The sequence below is a fragment of the Coregonus clupeaformis genome, chromosome 8 (assembly GCF_020615455.1).
Source record: "Coregonus clupeaformis isolate EN_2021a chromosome 8, ASM2061545v1, whole genome shotgun sequence".
Lineage (NCBI taxonomy): Eukaryota > Metazoa > Chordata > Actinopteri > Salmoniformes > Salmonidae > Coregonus > Coregonus clupeaformis.
In genome coordinates, this window is record NC_059199.1 from 52,573,499 (window position 1) to 52,592,709 (window position 19,211).

The window sequence follows — 19,211 nt, forward strand, 5'->3', positions numbered from 1 at the left end:
AATGCTTTCTTATTAAGCTAACAGCACATCTAAAATATAAGAGAATAATTTCCCACACGCACAAAAATCTAGGAGAACAATTAATGTATTTGATTAATGTTAATTAATGTTTTAATAATTACAAATGACAAAGTTCATGAATAAACGTTTTTGGGCATGATCCATGCTCAATCAAGCACAATCATTAGGTGAGACAAATGTTCAGCTGTCCCTTTAAAGTGTAAATGACTGCCTCTTAACTACTTTGCAGATATGAAACAAACATAATATCAGTAAAAAATATAAAAGTCCCAGTTTATGCTTTACAAGGTTTTAAAATAGGTTTTATTTGACTAAAAATTTCATGACGCACAGTAAGGCATTGTTGGCAGAGTAGATGGATGCAGTTCAATGCATGATTAATATAATTCACCAATACATTTCTTGGTAGTCCCAAAAATATTGCTATCAGGTTGTAAATCACAGTTGGTCTGGCACATCTGTGTGTTTCACACCTGTTTGTCCTAGCTAATCATCCTGGCAATACGGGCACCATGCTGCTACAGACAGGATGTAGAACGAAGCGTGTTTGCACATCCTGCTCAAACATTGACATCCATGTTTGGTTTTGAATTGGAGGTGGGATTTTCGCATCTAATAATTTGTTTTTAATTATTTCCTGGGCACCACTCGGTGATGCAAAGGGAAGGGATCACTGCCGCTACCTCACTTTCCAACCAAAGTGCATGAATTAAGGAGCAAACTTTGCTAGAGAGGATATTTGGCAACACTTGGAGGACAATGGAATTACATTTGAAAAAGTGTCTTTATTGCTAAAAGTAGAATCTACGCGTTTCGGCTTTTGGCCTTCTTCAGGGTTTTACAGAAGTAAAACAGAATGAGGCTTTTATACATTTCAAGGGACCAATCACAATGGATATGCAAATAAAAACCATGATGTGATTGATAATTAAGTTGTAGAATGACCAACCAATAGATTGTGAGTACATGTTGCACTGACCAAAGGAATATGTAAACACCAAAATAACAATATGGTAGGTTAGATGAATTACGTGGATCTGACCAATTGTTTTTAACAGACTGGCCAATAGATTGTGATAGCATGTTGTACGGACCAATAGAACATGCATATATGCTTTCAATGAGGGAGTTTGATTAAGTGCAATGGGCTATTGACCTGTGACGTGAACAGGCAAAAGTGGTGAGGGAGGAGCGCCCTTCTCAAATCAAACCGTAACCTGCAACGCTCGCTCATGTTGTCAACAAGGCAGCATGGTGCATTGTCCAGAAATATACAGTTGAAGTCGGAAGTTTACATACACTTAGGTTGGAGTCATTAAAACTTGTTTTTCAACCACTCCACAAATTTCTTGTTAACAAACTATAGTTTTGGCAAGTCGGTTAAGACATCTACTTTGTGCATGACACAAGTAATTTTTCCAACAATTGTTTACAGACAGATTATTTCACTTATAATTCACTGTATCACAATTCCAGTGGGTCAGAAGTTTACATACACTAAGTTGACGGTGCCTTTAAACAGCTTGGGAAATTCCAGAAAATGATGTCATGGCTTTAGAAGCTTCTGATAGGCTAATTGACATAATTTGAGTCAATTGGAGGTGTACCTGTGGATGTATTTCAAGGCCTATCTTCAAACTCAGTGCCTCTTTGCTTGACATCATGGGAAAATCAAAAGAAATCAGCCAAGACCTCAGAAAAAAATGATAGACCTCCACAAGTCTGGTTCATCCTTGGGAGCAATTTCCAAACGCCTGAAGGTACCACGTTCATCTGTACAAACAATAATTCGCAAGTACAGTGAGGGGGAAAAAGTATTTGATCCCCTGCTGATTTTGTACGTATTCCCACTGACAAAGAAATGATCAGTCTATAATTTTTAATGGTAGGTTTATTTGAACAGTGAGAGACAGAATAACAACAAAAAAAACCAGAAAAACGCATGTCAAAAATGTTAGAAATTGATTTGCATTTTAATGAGGGAAAGATTTCTGGCTCCCAGGTGTCTTTTATACAGGTAACGAGCTGAGATTAGGAGCACACTCTTAAAGGGAGTGCTCCTAATCTCAGTTTGTTACCTGTATAAAAGACACCTGTCCATAGAAGCAATCAATCAATCAGATTCCAAACTCTCCACCATGGCCAAGACCAAAGAGCTCTCCAAGGATGTCAGGGACAAGATTGTAGACCTACACAAGGCTGGAATGGGCTACAAGACCATCGCCAAGCAGCTTGGTGAGAAGGTGACAACAGTTGGTGCGATTATTCGCAAATGGAAGAAAAACAAAATAATTGTCAATCTCCCTCGGCCTGGGGCTCCATGCAAGATCTCACCTCGTGGAGTTGCAATGATCATGAAAACGGTGAGGAATCAGCCAAGAACTACACAGGAGGATCTTGTCAATTATCTCAAGGCAGCTGGGACCATAGTCACCAAGAAAACAATTGGTAACACACTACGCCGTGAAGGACTGAAATCCTGCAACGCCCGCAAGGTCCCCCTGCTCAAGAAAGCACATATACAGGCCCGTCTGAAGTTTGCCAATGAACTTCTGAATGATTCATAGGAGAACTGGGTGAAAGTGTTGTGGTCAGATGAGACCAAAATGGAGCACTTTGGCAACAACTCAACTCGTCGTGTTTTTCTGCTAAGGGGACAGGACAACTTCACCGCATAAAAGGGACGATGGACGGGGCCATGTACCGTCAAATCTTGGGTGAGAACCACCTTCCCTCAGCCAGGGCATTGAAAATGGGTCGTGAATGGGTATTCCAGCATGACAATGACCCAAAACACACGGCCAAGGCAACAAAGGAGTGGCTCAAGTGGAAGCACATTAAGGTCCTGGAGTGGCCTAGCCAGTCTCCAGACCTTAATCCCATAGAAAATCTGTGGAGGGAGCTGAAGGTTTGAGTTGCCAAACGTCAGCCTCGAAACTTTAATGACTTGGAGAAGATCTGCAAAGAGGAGTGGGACAAAATCCCTCCTGAGATGTGTGCAAACCTGGTGGCCAACTACAAGAAACGTCTGACCTCTGTGATTGCCAACAAGGGTTTTGCCACCAAGTACTAAGTAATGTTTGGCAGAGGGGTCAAATACTTATTTCCCTCATTAAAATGCAAATCAATTTATAACATTTTTGACATGCGTTTTTCTGGATTTTTTTGTTGTTATTCTGTCTCTCACTGTTCAAATAAACCTACCATAAAAATTATAGACTGATAATTTCTTTGTCAGTGGGCAAACGTACAAAATCAGCAGGGGATCAAATACTTTTTTCCCCTCACTGTATAAACACCATGGGGCCACGCAGCCGTCATACCGCTCAGGAAGGAGACTCGTTCTGTCTCCTAGAGATGAGCGTACTTTGGTCCGAAAAGTGAAAATCAATCCCAGAACAACAGCAAAGGACTTTGTGAAGATGCTGGAGGAAACAGGTACAAAAGTATCTATATCCACAGTAAAACTAGTCCTATATCGACATAACCTGAAAGGCCGCTCAGCAAGGAAGAAGCCACTGCTCCAAAACCGCCATTAAAAAAATGGACTACGGTTGGCAACTGCACATGGGGACAAAGATTGTACTTTTTGGAGAAATGTCCTCTGGTCTGATGAAACAAAAATAGAACTGTTTGGTCATAATGACCATCGTTATGTTTGGAGGAAAAAGGGGGTTGCTTGCAAGCCGAAGAACACCATCCCAACCGTGAAGCACGAGGGTGGCAGCATCATGCTGTTGGGGTACTTTGCTGCAGGAGGGACTGGTGCACTTCACAAAATAGATGGCATCATGAGGAAGGAAAATGATGTGGATATATTGAAGCAACATCTCAAGACATCAGTCAGGAAGTTAAAGCTTGGTCTCAAATGGGTCTTCCAAATGGACAATGACCCCAAGGATACTTCCAAAATTGTGGCAAGATTGCTTAAGGACAACAAAGTCAAGGTATTGGAGTGGCCATCACAAAGCCCTGACCTCAATCCTATAGAACATTTGTGGGCAGAACTGAAAAAGCGTGTACGAGCAAGGAGGCCTACAAACCTGACTCAGTTACACCAGCTCTGTCAGAAGGAATGGGCCAAAATTCACCCAACTTATTGTGGGAAGCTTGTGGAAGGCTACCCGAAACGTTTGACCCAAGTTAAACAATTTAAAGGCAATGCTACCAAATATTAATTGAGTGTATAAACTTCTGACCCACTGGGAATGTGATGAAATAAATAAAAGCTGAAATAAATCATTCTCTCTACTATTATTCTGACATTTCACATTCTTAAAATAAAGTGGAGATCCTAACTGACCTAAGACAGGGAATTTTTTACTAGGATTAAATGTCAGGAATTGTGAAAACTGAGTTTAAATGTATTTGGCTAAGGTGTATGTAAACTTCTGACTTCAACTGTACATCTCTTTTCCATGAAATATATGTTAGAATTTTCAATCTAGTTTTCATTGGGAAGGCACAGAATCCTATTCATTAGTCCACGTGCTTAATCTAGCCTAGGCTACTTCATTTTTTATTTGAGCCTACTTCGCCATGGACTTTGAACTAGTTATGGGAAGTTCGGCTCTTTTTACTGACTAATCTTTGATTCATTCAGTCAAAATACAAAATCTTTCGACTCATTTCGTTCATTCGAATCAGTAATGCCCAGAGCATGCAGGACCCCCTACCGACAAAGGATGGGGCTTATTGGAGCTGTCATTTGTGACAGACTTGTAAACGCATGCTTTAAACAATGGACATTTGTTGATTGCTAGGCATACAAATAACATGATTTGGTACATTTGAAACAAGGTCTCGTTGTCGCCGCAACCGGACTAGATTGTGAACAACTCTTGGCAGAATGTATTGCTTGACTGCCGTGAGGGTGATAAGCACAATATCATTCGCGAACTGCAGCACCCCAGACGATTCACTCGAGTTTGAGTTTGCTGAGGAGAGGCTGTGTATGTTTTGGTTCAACAAAGCTGTATCCATAACATTCAATTAATTGCATTCATTCTTGCGCCATGCGATCAATGATCAGTTCTAAACATGCCTTTTTATTCTCTATGCTGCCTGGAACATGATCTATTTTGCCTGCTTGCATATATTACAGACAGTTGTTGGTTGGAGCACGTCACTGGAGGAGCGCGTATTAATCCTGCTGTAGAATTCATTGCCCAGCAGGTCAAACGAATGACTAAAATGAACGAGTCATTCAGAAAAACGAATCATGACTCTCGAGTCAGTAAAAAGAGTCCTTCAAAAAGAAGTAATTGTTTGCGAACTGCACATCACTAATTTGAACGGGGCACCTGGCTCTGGCTCACAGCCGGGAGGCAGCCCGGTTCCAAAACGACTGCATTCATTTTTCACCCAGTTCAAACTCCTCCCATCGGGGTAACCTGGGCCAGATAATTGAATCCCCACATAGGTAAAACAGTAGACAATATTACAACCTGACAATGTAAATAGACACTCATGACAATACCAATGATAAATAATAAAAAATGGTAACTTTCTAAAGGAAATCCTTTATAATCAATTCCTCATTCATTCCACTCTGCGACGCAAACAACGCATTCCTTATCAGAACCGTCCACTGACACCGGATATACCGTTTGACACGGGAAACAGGCACAGACACAGGCTAGTGTTATACTGCTAGACCAAGATACATTCTCTGTCTTGAAGCTGGCCCTAGCTATCTGCACTCAGGCATGTCTAAAGGCTGTATAGATCATAGAGATCTGTAATTCACGTGTATGATTCAAGTCTTCTATTTCATTCTGCTCCTCCTCTCCTTCCCTCCAGGCTCCCTGCCGCTCTCTCTCGCTGTCTCTGAAGAGGTTCTCCCTGAGCAGCAGCACTGTGAGCAGGAGTGGAGCCCCAGTCTGGGGCAGGAGGACCCAAAGCCCACACAGATTATAGAGGAACAGCAGATTCAAGGGCTGGAGCCTGATATAGAGTTCAAATTCACTCCTTCCTGTGTGAAAAGTGAATGTGATCAGGAGGACCCACTTTGGTCCTTGACTCTTCCTAAAACCCAGACTGTGGAGCACATAAATATTGACTCTAAACGAGTGGATCCTGATCCTTTTGCCACTGTGACCCACCTAAAGGGTCTCGAAATTCCCTGTGACCCTCCAGATAATCAAAACAATGCCTCCATCCACAGATCAGCCATAAGCAGTGACCCAGTAGGACTTGACAGCAGCCCACCATTGGATCCCAGCCCACCATTGGCTCCGACCCCACCAATGGGAAAACCCTGCACCTTCCCCAAGACATTAAAACAAAAAGGACATCTGTCCATGCACATGAGTATTCACACAGGAGAGATGCCATTTAGCTGTGGTGACTGTGGGAAGTGCTTTATTCAGAAGGGGTACCTTAGAAGACATATACTGACTCACACAGGAGAGAAACCATTTAGCTGTAATTTTTGCGGTAAAAGCTTCAATCAGAAGGGGGACCTAAGAAGACATATACTGACTCACACAGGAGAGAAACCGTTTAGCTGTGGTGACTGTGGGAAAAGCTTCAGTCAGAAGGGGGACCTAAGGAGGCATATACTGACTCACACAGGAGAGAAACCGTTTAGCTGCGGTGACTGTGGGAAAAGCTTCCGTCTCAAGGGAAACCTAACCACTCATACACTCACTCACAAAGGAGTGAAACAACATGGCTGCTCAGTCTGTGGTTTAAGATTCACTCATAAGGCTTATCTGCTGAAGCATGTGGATAAAGTCCACAAAGGAAGACAACAGGATTGAAAACTGAAAGGAAACATAATTAGGACAAAGTGATCTTCTGTCAGAAGATGGGAATAAAAAAAACAGGATGTGTATAACACTCCTAGGAAAGCAAAGCAACTCTGGATAATTCATGTTCTGCGTTTCAGATAAATAGATGTGATTAATTTACTTTTGTAAATCCTATGTAAATAAAGTTTGATATGATTTGAATGATGAGGTAATGATCAAAACAGTATTACACTGTATTATGGGAATCTTACAGATCTGAGGGGTATACTAATTAAATCAAATATATTTATAAAACCCTTTTGTCAGCAGATGTCACAAAGTGCTATACAGAAACCCAGCCTAAATCCTCAAACAGCAAGTAATGCAGATGTATCACGGTGGCTACAAAGCAGGATCAAGGAGTTAGCCAGCTAACTACCATAAATATAATTATTTTGCATTTTTTAAAGATAAGCTTGAAATGGGCATGGTCTAACTGATTCAGCAACCCAAAAAACGTATATCTAAGTGTAGGATTCTTAATGAATCACAAAATGTATCGTTGTTTCTGGTTGCTTATCAAAGTTAGCTGGCTAACTCATTGATCCAGCTTTATAGTATACCCCTTTGCAGTACAAGCAACAACAAAGTGGACACCCCGCCACTGTTTTGGTAAACAGCTGAGGGACAATGAAACGTAAACACTTTTAACCATGTTTTGATGCTATATAGTGTTTGTTTGCAATGACATTGTTTACAAACAATGGAGTTAAACTAGCTTAGCATTTTAGGTTCTGATGTTTTGTGATCTGATGGGGTGACTGTTGAACTGAGCTCATGAGGCATTTATAAGTTGCATTCTTCAAGAATCAATGGGTATATACACTATATGACCAAAAGTATGTGGACACCTGCTTGTTGAACATCTCATTCCAAAATCATGGGCATTAATATGGAGTTGGTCCCCCCTTTGCTGCTATAACAGCCTCCACTCTTCTGGGAAGGCTTTCCACTAGATGTTGGAACATTGCTGCGGGGACTTCCTTCCATTCAGCCACAAGAGCATTAGTGAGGTCGTGCACTGATGTTGGGCGATTAGGCCTGACTCGCAGTCAGCGTTCCAATTCATCCCAAAGGTGTTTGATGGGGTTGAGGTCAGGGCTCTGTGCAGGCCAGTCAAATTGTTCCACACCGATCTCGACAAACCATTTCTCTATGGACCTCGCTTTGTGCACGGGGACATTGTCATGCTGAAACAGGAAAGGGCCTTCCCCAACTGTTGCCACAAAGTTGGAAGCACAGAATCGTCTAGAATGTCATTGTATGCTGTAGCGTTAAGATTTCCCGTCACTGGAACTAAGGGGCCTAGCCCGAACCATGAAAAACAGCCCCAGACCATTATTCCTCCTCCACCAAACTTTACAGTTGGCACTATGCATTGGGACAGGTAGCGTTCTCCTGGCATCAGGCAAACCCAGATTTGTCCGTCAGACTGCCAGATGGTGAAGTGTGATACATCACTCCAGTTTCCACTGCTCCAGAGTCCAATGGCGGTGAGTTTTACACCACCAGCCGACTCTTGGCATTGCTCATGGTTATCTTAGGCTTGTGTGCGGCTGCTCGGCCATGGAAACCCATTTCATGAAGCTCCGGACTAACAGTTATTGTGCTGACGTTGCTTCCAGAGGCGGTTTGGAACTCGGTAGTGAGTGTTGGAACTGAGGACAGACGATTTTTACGCGCTTCAGCACTCGGCGGTCCCATTCTGTGAGCTTGTGTGGCCTACAACTTCGCGGCTGAGCGGTTGTTGCTCCTAAACTTTTCCACTTCACAATAACAGCACTTACAGTTGACCGGGGCAGCTCTAGCAGGGCAGAAATTTTACAAACTCACTTCAGTAAGGCCATTCTACTGACAATGTTTGTCTATGGAGATTGCGTGGCTGTGTGCTTGATTTTATACACCTGTATAACCAAATCCACTAATTTGAAGGGGTGTCAATGTAACAGTTTTGCTTCCGTCCCTCTCCTCGCCCCTACCTTGAACCAGGGACCCTCTGCACACATCGAGAACAGTCACCTTCGAAGCAGCGTTACCCGTCGCTACACAAAATCTGCGGCCCTTGCAGGGAAAAGGAAACAACTACTTCAAGGTCTCCGAGCGAGTGACGTCACCGATTGAAACGCTACTAGCTATTGCAACCACACAACTCAAATGCCGGTTCACCAGTATGTACTAAATTGTAAACAGCTTTTTTTGTTATAGCCCTCAAGAACTGCTGTCTGCTAAAGATGGTCATCTGTTTGCATCTGCCAATTTATTGGCTGTCCAGTATCCAGACGACCTGTCCTCAGAGCTTCCTATACAGCTAATCTCTTTCCGTAACGTGTTGAAGCCAGCAAGATGTTACAGAACTGCTGTATTTGAAGCACAACTCCCTTCTGCCCAGTATGTTGCTACGGCAATCAAGCTGTTTTTACCATCCCTGTAACTGTCGCTTCTTCAGAGAGATCGTTTTCTCTACTAAAACTCATAAGGAACTACCTAAGAAGCATTAGGCTCTCGGTCTGATATGCACTTTTGAACACCTGAGTACAGTGTTGTTGTAGTCCGGTCTCGAGACCACATATTGAGTGTCTCGGTCTTGTCTCGGTGTCGGATACATTTGTACTCGGTCTCGGGCAGTGCGGACTCGTAATTTCTTCCCGAGACCAGCGGAGTAAAAATACTCATAATTATCAGCTTCCATTCAGTCAGCGCATAAAACTGCTTCGTCAGGCCAAATATATACACTCCTTTCTTTAAACATTAATACAGTATCTTAACAGCCTTATTGTCTATTACAGTGGGGAGAACAAGTATTTGATACACTGCCGATTTTGCAGGTTTTCCTACTTACAAAGCATGTAGAGGTCTGTAATTTTTGTCATAGGTACACTTCAACTGTGAGAGACGAAATCTAAAACAAAAATCCAGAAAATCACATTGTATGATTTTTAAGTAATTAATATGCATTTTATTGCATGACATAAGTATTTGATCACCTACCAACCAGTAAGAATTCCGGCTCTCACAGACCTGTTAGTTTTTCTTTAAGAAGCCCTCCTGTTCTCAACTCATTACCTGTATTAACTGCACCTGTTTGAACTCGTTACCTGTATAAAAGACACCTGTCCACACACTCAATCAAACAGACTCCAACCTCTCCACAATGGCCAAGACCAGAGAGCTGTGTAAGGACATCAGGGATAAAATTGTAGACCTGCACAAGGCTGGGATGGGCTACAGGACAGTAGGCAAGCAGCTTGGTGAGAAGGCAACAACTGTTGGCGCAATTATTAGAAAATGGAAGAAGTTCAAGATGACGGTCAATCACCCTCGGTCTGGGGCTCCATGCAAGATCTCACCTCGTGGGGCATCAATGATCATGAGGAAGGTGAGGGATCAGCCCAGAACTACACGGCAGGACCTGGTCAATGACCTGAAGAGAGCTGGGACCACAGTCTCAAAGAAAACCATTAGTAACACACTACGCCGTCATGGATTAAAATCCTGCAGCGCACGCAAGGTCCCCCTGCTCAAGCCAGCGCATGTCCAGGCCCGTCTGAAGTTTGCCAATGACCATCTGGATGATCCAGAGGAGGAATGGGAGAAGGTCATGTGGTCTGATGAGACAAAAATAGAGCTTTTTGGTCTAAACTCCACTCGCCGTGTTTGGAGGAAGAAGAAGGATGAGTACAACCCCAAGAACACCATCCCAACTGTGAAGCATTGAGATGGAAACATCATTCTTTGGGGATGCTTTTCTGCAAAGGGGACAGGACGACTGCACCGTATTGAGGGGAGGATGGATGGGGCCATGTATCGCGAGATCTTGGCCAACAACCTCCTTCCCTCAGTAAGAGCATTGAAGATGGGTCGTGGCTGTGTCTTCCAGCATGACAACGACCCGAAACACACAGCCAGGGCAACTAAGGAGTGGCTCCGTAAGAAGCATCTCAAGGTCCTGGAGTGGCCTAGCCAGTCTCCAGACCTGAACCCAATAGAAAATCTTTGGAGGGAGCTGAAAGTCCGTATTGCCCAGCGACAGCCCCGAAACCTGAAGGATATGGAGAAGGTCTGTATGGAGGAGTGGGCCAAAATCCCTGCTGCAGTGTGTGCAAACCTGGTCAAGACCTACAGGAAACGTATGATCTCTGTAATTGCAAACAAAGGTTTCTGTACCAAATATTAAGTTCTGCTTTTCTGATGTATCACATACTTATGTCATGCAATAAAATGCAAATTAATTACTTAAAAATCATACAATATGATTTTCTGGATTTTTTTTTTAGATTCCGTCTCTCACAGTTGAAGTGTACCTATGATAAAAAATTACAGTCCTCTACATGCTTTGTAAGTAGGAAAACTTGCAAAATCGGCAGTGTATCAAATACTTGTTCTCCCCACTGTATAGACATGTTTGCGCAGTGGCGAACATATACAGTGAGGGAAAAAAGTATTTGATCCCCTGCTGATTTTGTACGTTTGCCCACTGACAAGCTGGTGTAACTGAGTCAGGTTTGTAGGCCTCCTTGCTCGCACACGATTTTTCAGTTCTGCACATTTTCTATAGGATTGAGGTCAGGGCTTTGTGATGGCCACTCCAATACCTTGACTTTGTTGTCCTTAAGCCATTTTGTCACAACTTTGGAAGTATGCTTGGGGTCATTGTCCATTTGGAAGACCTATTTGCGACCAAGCTTTAACTTCCTGACTGATGTCTTGAGATGTTGCTTAAATATATCCACATAATTTTCCTTCCTCATGATGCCATCTATTTTGTGAAGTGCACCAGTCCCTCCTGCAGCAAAGCACCCCCACAGAATGATGCTGCCACCCCTGTGCTTCACGGTTGGGATGGTGTTCTTCGGCTTGCAAGTATCCCCTTTTTCCTCCAAACATAACGATGGTCATTATGGCCAAACAGTTCTATTTTTGTTTCATCAGACCAGAGGACATTTCTCCAAAAAGTACGATCTTTGTCCCCATGTGCAGTTGCAAACCGTAGGCTGGCTTTTTTATGGCGGTTTGGGAACAGTGGCTTCTTCCTTGATGAGCGGCCTTTCAGGTTATGTCAATATAGGACTCGTTTTACTGTGGATATAGATTATTTTGTACCTGTTTCCTCCAGCATCTTCACAAGGTCATTTGCTGTTGTTCTGGGATTGATTTGCACTTGTCGCACCAAAGTACGTTCATCTCTAGGAGACAGAATGCGTCTCCTTCCTGAGCTGTATGACGGCTGCATGGTCCCATGGTGTTTATACTTGTGTACTATTGTTTGTACAGATGAACGTGGTACCTTCAGGCGTTTGGAAATTGCTCCCAAGGATTAACCATACTTGTGGAGGTATACAATTTCTTTTCTGAGGTCTTGGCTGATTTCTTTTGATTTTCCCATGATGTAAAGCAATGAGCCACTGAGTTTGAAGGTAGGCCTCTAAATACATCCACAAGTATATCTCCAATTGACTCAAATTATGTCAATTAGCCTATCAGAAGCTTCTAAAGCCATGACATCATTTTCTGGAATTTTCCAAGCTTTTTAAAGGCGTAGTCAATTTAGTATATGTAAACTTCTGACCCACTGGAATTGTGATACAGTGAATTATAAGTGAAATAATCTGTCTGTAAACAATTACTGGAAAAATTACTTGTGTCATGCGCAAAGTAGATGTCCTAACCGACTTGCCAAACCTATAGTTTGTTAACAAGAAATTTGTGGAGTGGTTGAAAAACGAGTTTTAATGACTCCAACGTAAGTGTATGTAAACTTCCGACTTCAACTGTATATATGCTATCAAACCTGTCTTCTGGTTTGCTTGGTTAGCTAGCTAGCTAAAAGCCAATGCCATGGCAAGCAAGGTAGCTAGTTAGGAATTAAGCTAGCTAGCCTTTTGTGCTAGCGACGACAGTAACCATTTAGCTAGGTACCGTTAGATATTACGCTAAATACATGGCTAGTCTGAATCTGGTTGGCAGGAGTATGGGGTAACGTTAGTTTCGGCATGATGAAGGTAAATTAAATTCTCCAACATCTTTCTAGTTATCTAGCTAGTTGTAGCCAAAGGACGTTATATACTGCACAGTCATATTGGCTACCTAGCAACATCATGACATTATTTATAATTTCTGGCGACAGTGGAAATACATTTCGAGCTATTCCACCAAGGCCAGCACAACCCGGGTTGACTTCAAAGTGCCAATGAAAACAAGGCAGTTCCTATGCCGCCTTCACATGTTATTCGGATCGAAGAAACTCGGACATTTTCGACTTACTAACTGGTTGAACTATAACCAGTTAGCAAGTCTGACATTTTCAAGTTTCCTAGTTTTGACTAGCACGTCAACGCGGCATTGGGCCTGAGGCGAAGCCAAGGGCCAGGAAAACATCCCTTTTGTTATTCACGATAATTCCCGGGTTAGAAGGCCTTGTTGCTTTTATAAAACGTTTGCCAACATATTAAAAAAAGTATGTATGTATTCATTAAAAACGTTATTTTAATGTGTAAATTATTCCACCATACAAAATAGTCAGCCCAAAACCCAGTCGTTAGTTCTGAGATTCTGAAGTTGCTAGCCAAATGCAGTCATGTCTAGATGGATACAGCTTTAGTCAAATTGATGTCAAAAGTAAAAAAACAACAACAATTTAGCTAACCCTTAACCTAACCTTAACCTAAAGTGCATTCGGAAAGTATTCAGACCACTTGACTTTTTCCACATTTTGTTACGTTACAGCCTTTTTCCCTCAATCTACACACAATACCCCATAATGACAAAGTGAAAACAGATTTTTTTGAAATGTTTGCTAATTTATATATATATATATATATTTTTAATGGATACCTTATTTACATAAGTATTCAGACCCTTTGCGATGATACTCGAAATTGAGCTCAGGTGCATCCTGTTTCCATTGATCATCCTTGAGATGTTTCTACAACTTGATTGGAGTCCACCTGTGGTAAATTCAATTGATTGGACATGATCTGGAAAGGCACACATCTGTCTATATAAGGTTCCACAGCTGACAGTGCATGTCAGAGCAAAAACCAAGCCATGAGGTCGAAGGAATTGTCCATAGAACTCCGAGACAGGATTGTGTCGAGGCACAGATCTGGGGAAAGGTACCAAAACATTTCTGCAGCATTGAAGATTCCTAAGAGCACAGTGGCCTCCATCATTCTTAAATGGAAGAAGTTTGGAACCACCAAAACTCTTCCTAGAGCTGGCCGCCCGGCCAAACTGAGCAATCGGGGGAGAAGGGCCTTGGTCAGGGAGGTGACCAAGAACCCGATGGTCACTCTGACAGAGCTCCAGAGTTCCTCTGTGGAGATGGGAGAACCTTCCAGAAGGACAACCATCTCTGCAGCACTCTACCAATCAGGCCTTTATGGTAGAGTGGCCAGACGGAAGCCACTCCTCAATAAAAGGCACGTGACAGCCCGCTTGGAGTTTGCCAAAAGGCACCTAAAGACTCTCAGACCATGAGAAACAAGATTCTCTGGTCTCATGTAACCAACATTGAACTCTTTGGGCTGAATGCGAAGCATCACGTCTGGAGGAAACCTGGCACCATCCCTACAGTGAAGCATGGTGGTGGCAGCATCTTGCTGTGAGGATGTTTTTCAGCGGCAGGGACTGGGAGACTAGTCAGGATCGAGGGAGAGATGAATGGAGCAAAGAACAGAGAGATCCTTGATGAAAACCTGCTCCAGAGCGTTCAGGACCTCATACTGGGGCGAAGTTTCACATTCCAACAGGACAACGACCCTAAGCACACAGCCAAGACAATGCAGGAGTGGCTTCGGGACAAGTCTCTGAATGTCCTTGAGTTGCCCAGCCAGAGCCTGGATTTGAACCTGATCGAACATCTCTGGAGAGACCTGAAAATAGCTGTGCAGCGACACTCCCCATCCAACCTGACAGAGCTTGAGAGGATCTGCAGAGAAGAATGAGAGAAACTCTCCAAATACAGGTGTGCCAAGCTTTTAGCATCATATCCAAGAAAACTCAAGGTTGTAATCGCTGCCAAAGGTGCTTCAACAAAGTACTGAGTAAAGGGTCTGAATACTTATGTAAATGTAATTTCAGTTTTCTTTTTTTTTTCTTTTTTGTAAAAAAAATCTTAACTGTTTTTGCTTTGTCATTATGTGGTATTGAGTGTGTATATTGATGAGGGGAAAAAACTATTTAATCCAATTTAGAATAAGGCTGTAACGTAACAATATGTGGAAAAAGTAAAAGGGTCTGAATACTTTCCTAATGCACTGTAATTATCCTAACCTGCTAAGTTAATTCTCCTAACCTGCTGCTTAAGTAATCCTAACCTGCTATGAAAACTACATTTTAACAAAAGCTGTATCCTTTCTAGACAAAATGTGCTGGTCGTTCATTCTTTCCGTTCTACTTGCAATGGTTGCTATGCAGGCTAGCTATTTCTCCTTTGCTAACTAGCCAACTAAAGGTAACACACAATCACATCAAGCAGCTGAAATGAACGCAAACTATGTGCATTTTCTTTTGTTTTACCTTTGTTTCTATTGCCATTTCTTTGAATATCAATTATAATGATCCTGATAAATGAATTTGCATGGCTCAGAGAAGCTGTCAGTCTCGTCACGTTCATATGCATAGCATGGTGGAGATCGCAACAAAAACTAAACGGCCACATTGTTTCACAGGTCGAGGCAGACAACAAGGTTTAGACAAACCCCAACTGTTGCAAAGCGAATGATAGGCTAGTGTCACGCCCTGACCTCTAGAACTCTAGTTAGTTTGGTCAGGGTGTGCATGTTTAGTTCTATGTTGTATGTTTATGGTTAGAGTCTAGTGGTTATACTTCTATGTTTGGCCGGGTATGATTCCCAATCAGAGGCAGCTGTCGCTCGTTGTCTCTGATTGGGGATCATACTTAGGCAGCCAGTTTTCCTGCCTGGGTTGTGGGATCTTGTTTGTGTTTCTGTGTGTTTGGCTTATTTGTGTATAGCCTTCCGACGTCACGTTTCGTTGCCTTTTGTTGTTTTGTACGTGTTTATCCAGTTTAATAAACATGTTCGCATACCACGCTGCACCTTGGTCTGACCCGTCTCTCAACAATGGTGACAGCTAGTAGCATGGGGAAATATAGTCTTGACACTTTTTTCCAGGAGAGATGAAGTATATAAGTGCCTGGCTGGGCTGTGGGACAGGGGATGCGCATTGACAATTTAAATGGAACCGTTAACAGGCATTACCCAGGGATTGTGGTGAATAACTAACTCCCTGCTATCAACCAATCAGCATCCAGGATTCAAACAACCCAATTTCTAAGATGAAATAAACCATTGAAGCAATTAACAATTTATAATTAAATAGTTGTCACAAAAAGCATTTTGAAATGGCATTGTGCACTCAGGGATGTCTAAACGCTGAATAGGTAACCTCTGCTCCCTCTCTCCTTCCCTCCAGACTTCCTGCAACTCTTTCTCGCTGTCTCTGAAGAGGAGGTTCCCCCTGAGCAGCAGCACTGTGAGCAGGAGTGGAGCCCCAGTCTGGGGCAGGGGGACCCAGAGCCCACACAGATTAAAGAGGAACAGGAGGAACTCTGGACCAGTCAAGAGGAAGAGCAGCTTCAAGGGCTCTTTGATACCAAAGACTCCATATTCACTCCTCCCTGTGTGAAAAGTGAATGTGATCAGGAGGACCCACTTCACAAGGCCATACTAGCTGAATACCCAACTCTCAGTCGACTGAAAATGTCTAAACTACAGTCGTTTCGTATGTTTTTAAATGAGCATTTAACAGCATCTGCTTCAGTGGAGATTTTCGGGGCAGTTGAGAAAACGGTAGTGGTGTACCAGGAGGAGAATGATCGTCTACGGAGACTGCTGCGGATCACACCAGAAATAAAACTATGTAGAATAGGTTTGTATTTAGATCTACTGATAGCTAGCTATAGTTCTACACAATTAATAAACTGTTTAGGCAGATAGCATCACAATTTTAAAAAATTAAGACATTGTTTGTTTTTATTATTATTATGATTATTCTTTTTATTTACAGAAACGTATTAATCTACCTGCCTAGTTATTCATTGCTATCTCCATTGTTTCTCTTTATACAGTGCCTTCAGAAAGTATTCACACCCCTTGACTTTTTAAACATTTTGTTGTGCTACAGCCTGAATTTAAAATTTGTTAAATGTAGATTTTTTTGTCACTGGCCTACACACAATACCCCATAATGTCAAAGTGGAATTGTGTTTTTAGAAATGTTTACTAATTCATTAAAAATGAAAAGCTGAAATGTCTTTAGTCAATAAGTATTCAAACCCTTTGTGATGGCAAGCCTAAATAAGTTCAGGAGTAAAAGTTTATTAACAAGTCACATAATAAGTTAATAATACTCTGTGTGCAATAATTGTGTAAAACATTATTTTTTAATGACTACCTCATCTCTGTACCCCACACATATAATGATCTGTAAGGTCCCTGAGTCGAGCAGTGCATTTCAAACACAGATTCAACCACATAGACCAGGGAGGTTTTCCAGTGCCTCGCAAAGAAGGTCACCTATTGGTAGATGGGTAAAAATAACAAAAGCCGACATCGAATATCCCTTTGAGCATGGTGAAGATATTAATTACACTTTGGATGGTGTATCAGTTACTACAAAGATACAGCCGTCCTTTCTAACTCAGTGAAGGAAACCGCTCAGGGATTTCACCATGAGGCAAATGGTGACTTTAAAACAGTTACAGAGTTTAATGGCTGTCATAGGAGAGAACTGAGGATGGATCAACAACAATGTAATTACTCCACAATACTAAACTAATTGACAGAGTTAAAAGAAGGAAGCCTGTACAGAATAAAACAATTCCAAAACATGCATCCTGTTTGCAATAAGGCACTAAAGTAAAACAGCAAGAAACTTGGCAAAGAAATGAACTTTATGTCCTGAATATAAAGTGCTATGTTTGGGGCAGTATTCTCAAGCATGGTGGTAGCTGCATCATGTTATCGGTATGCTTGTCATCAGCAAGGACTAGGGAGTTTTTTAGGATAAAAAGAAACAGAATAGAGCTAAGCACAGGAAAACCTGGTTCAGTCTACTTTCCAACAGACACTGGGATACATTCACCTTTCAGCAGGACAATTACCTAAAACACAGGGCCAAATATACACTGGAGTTGATTACCAAGACGACATTGAATGTTCCTGAGTGGCCTGTTTATAGTTTTGACTTAAATTGGCATGAAAATCTATGGCAAGACTTGAAAATGGCTTTCTAGCAATGATCAACAACCAACTTGACACAGCTTGAAGAATTCTAAAAAATAATAATGTGCAAATATTGTACAATCCAGATGTGCAAAACTCTTAAACCCAGAAAGACTCACAGCTGTAATCACTGCCAAAGGTGATTCTAACATATATTGACTCATGGGGTTGAATACTTACCTAATCAAGATATATTAGGGTTTAATTTGTATAATTATTATAATTTTTTACAAATGTTAGAATTGTTCTTCCACTTTGACCTTACAGAGTATTTTGTGTAGATCGAAGAAAAAAAAAGGACAAATCCATTTTAATCCCACTTTGTAACACAACAAAACGTGGAAAAAGCCAAGGGGTGTGAATACTTTCTGAAGGCACTTTCTAAATAGGCATTTACAGCAATTCAGAATTTAGTTGCCAATGTGTAGATGAAATGAATCAGTAAACAATTAATATATATGATTAAATAATTGTGTCACAAACCTTTAAAAAATTACATTGTGCACTCAGGCATGTCTAAAGGGTGTATACTGTAGGTAACCTCTGCTCCTCCTCTCCTTCCCTCCAGACTCCCTGCAGTTCTCTCTCGCTGTCTCTGAAGATGTTTCCCCTGAGCTGCAGCACTGTGAGCAGGATTTGAGCCCCAGTCTGGGGCAGGAGGACCCAGAGCCCACACGGATTAAAGAGGAACAGGATAAACTTCAAGGGCTCTTTGATACCAAAGATTCCATATTCAGTCCTCCCTGTGTGAAAATTGAATGTGATCAGGAAGACCCACTTTGGTCCTTGACTGTGGAGAACAGAGAGAGTGAGTCTAAACTAGTGGATTTCCAACCTTTTGGCACTGTGACCCACCTAAAGGGTCTCGACATTCCCTGTGACACTCCAGATAATCAAAACAATGCTTCCAGCCACAGATCAGCCATAAGCAGCGACCCAGTAGGACTTGACAGCAGCCCACCATTGGGGGAACACTTTTCTAAACCCAGCACCACGTCTAGAAAAACCCACCACTGCCGTGACTGTGGTGAAATGTTTGCTCTGAAAGCTGACCTGCAGAGGCATGGGACTCTCGCCAAGAAGAGAATCCGTGAATGGTGCTTCTGCGAAAAAACGTACGCCACCTGAAGTCCCATGTCCGACTCTGTCA

At 42.1% G+C, this 19,211-nt stretch overlaps 1 protein-coding gene across 1 annotated transcript in view; it reads left to right on the forward strand.

The window, feature by feature from the left end:
- LOC121571360 overlaps window positions 1-19,189 on the forward strand; it is a 29,118-nt gene extending 9,929 nt beyond the window's left edge. Inside the window, exons 2-4 of the mRNA XM_045222267.1 lie at window positions 5,824-5,933; window positions 16,364-16,706; window positions 18,630-19,189. Coding sequence (XP_045078202.1) covers window positions 5,824-5,933; window positions 16,364-16,706; window positions 18,630-19,189 — 1,013 coding nt within the window. The remainder of the gene's footprint in view (window positions 1-5,823; window positions 5,934-16,363; window positions 16,707-18,629) is intronic.
- Window positions 19,190-19,211: the final 22 nt, after the last annotated feature.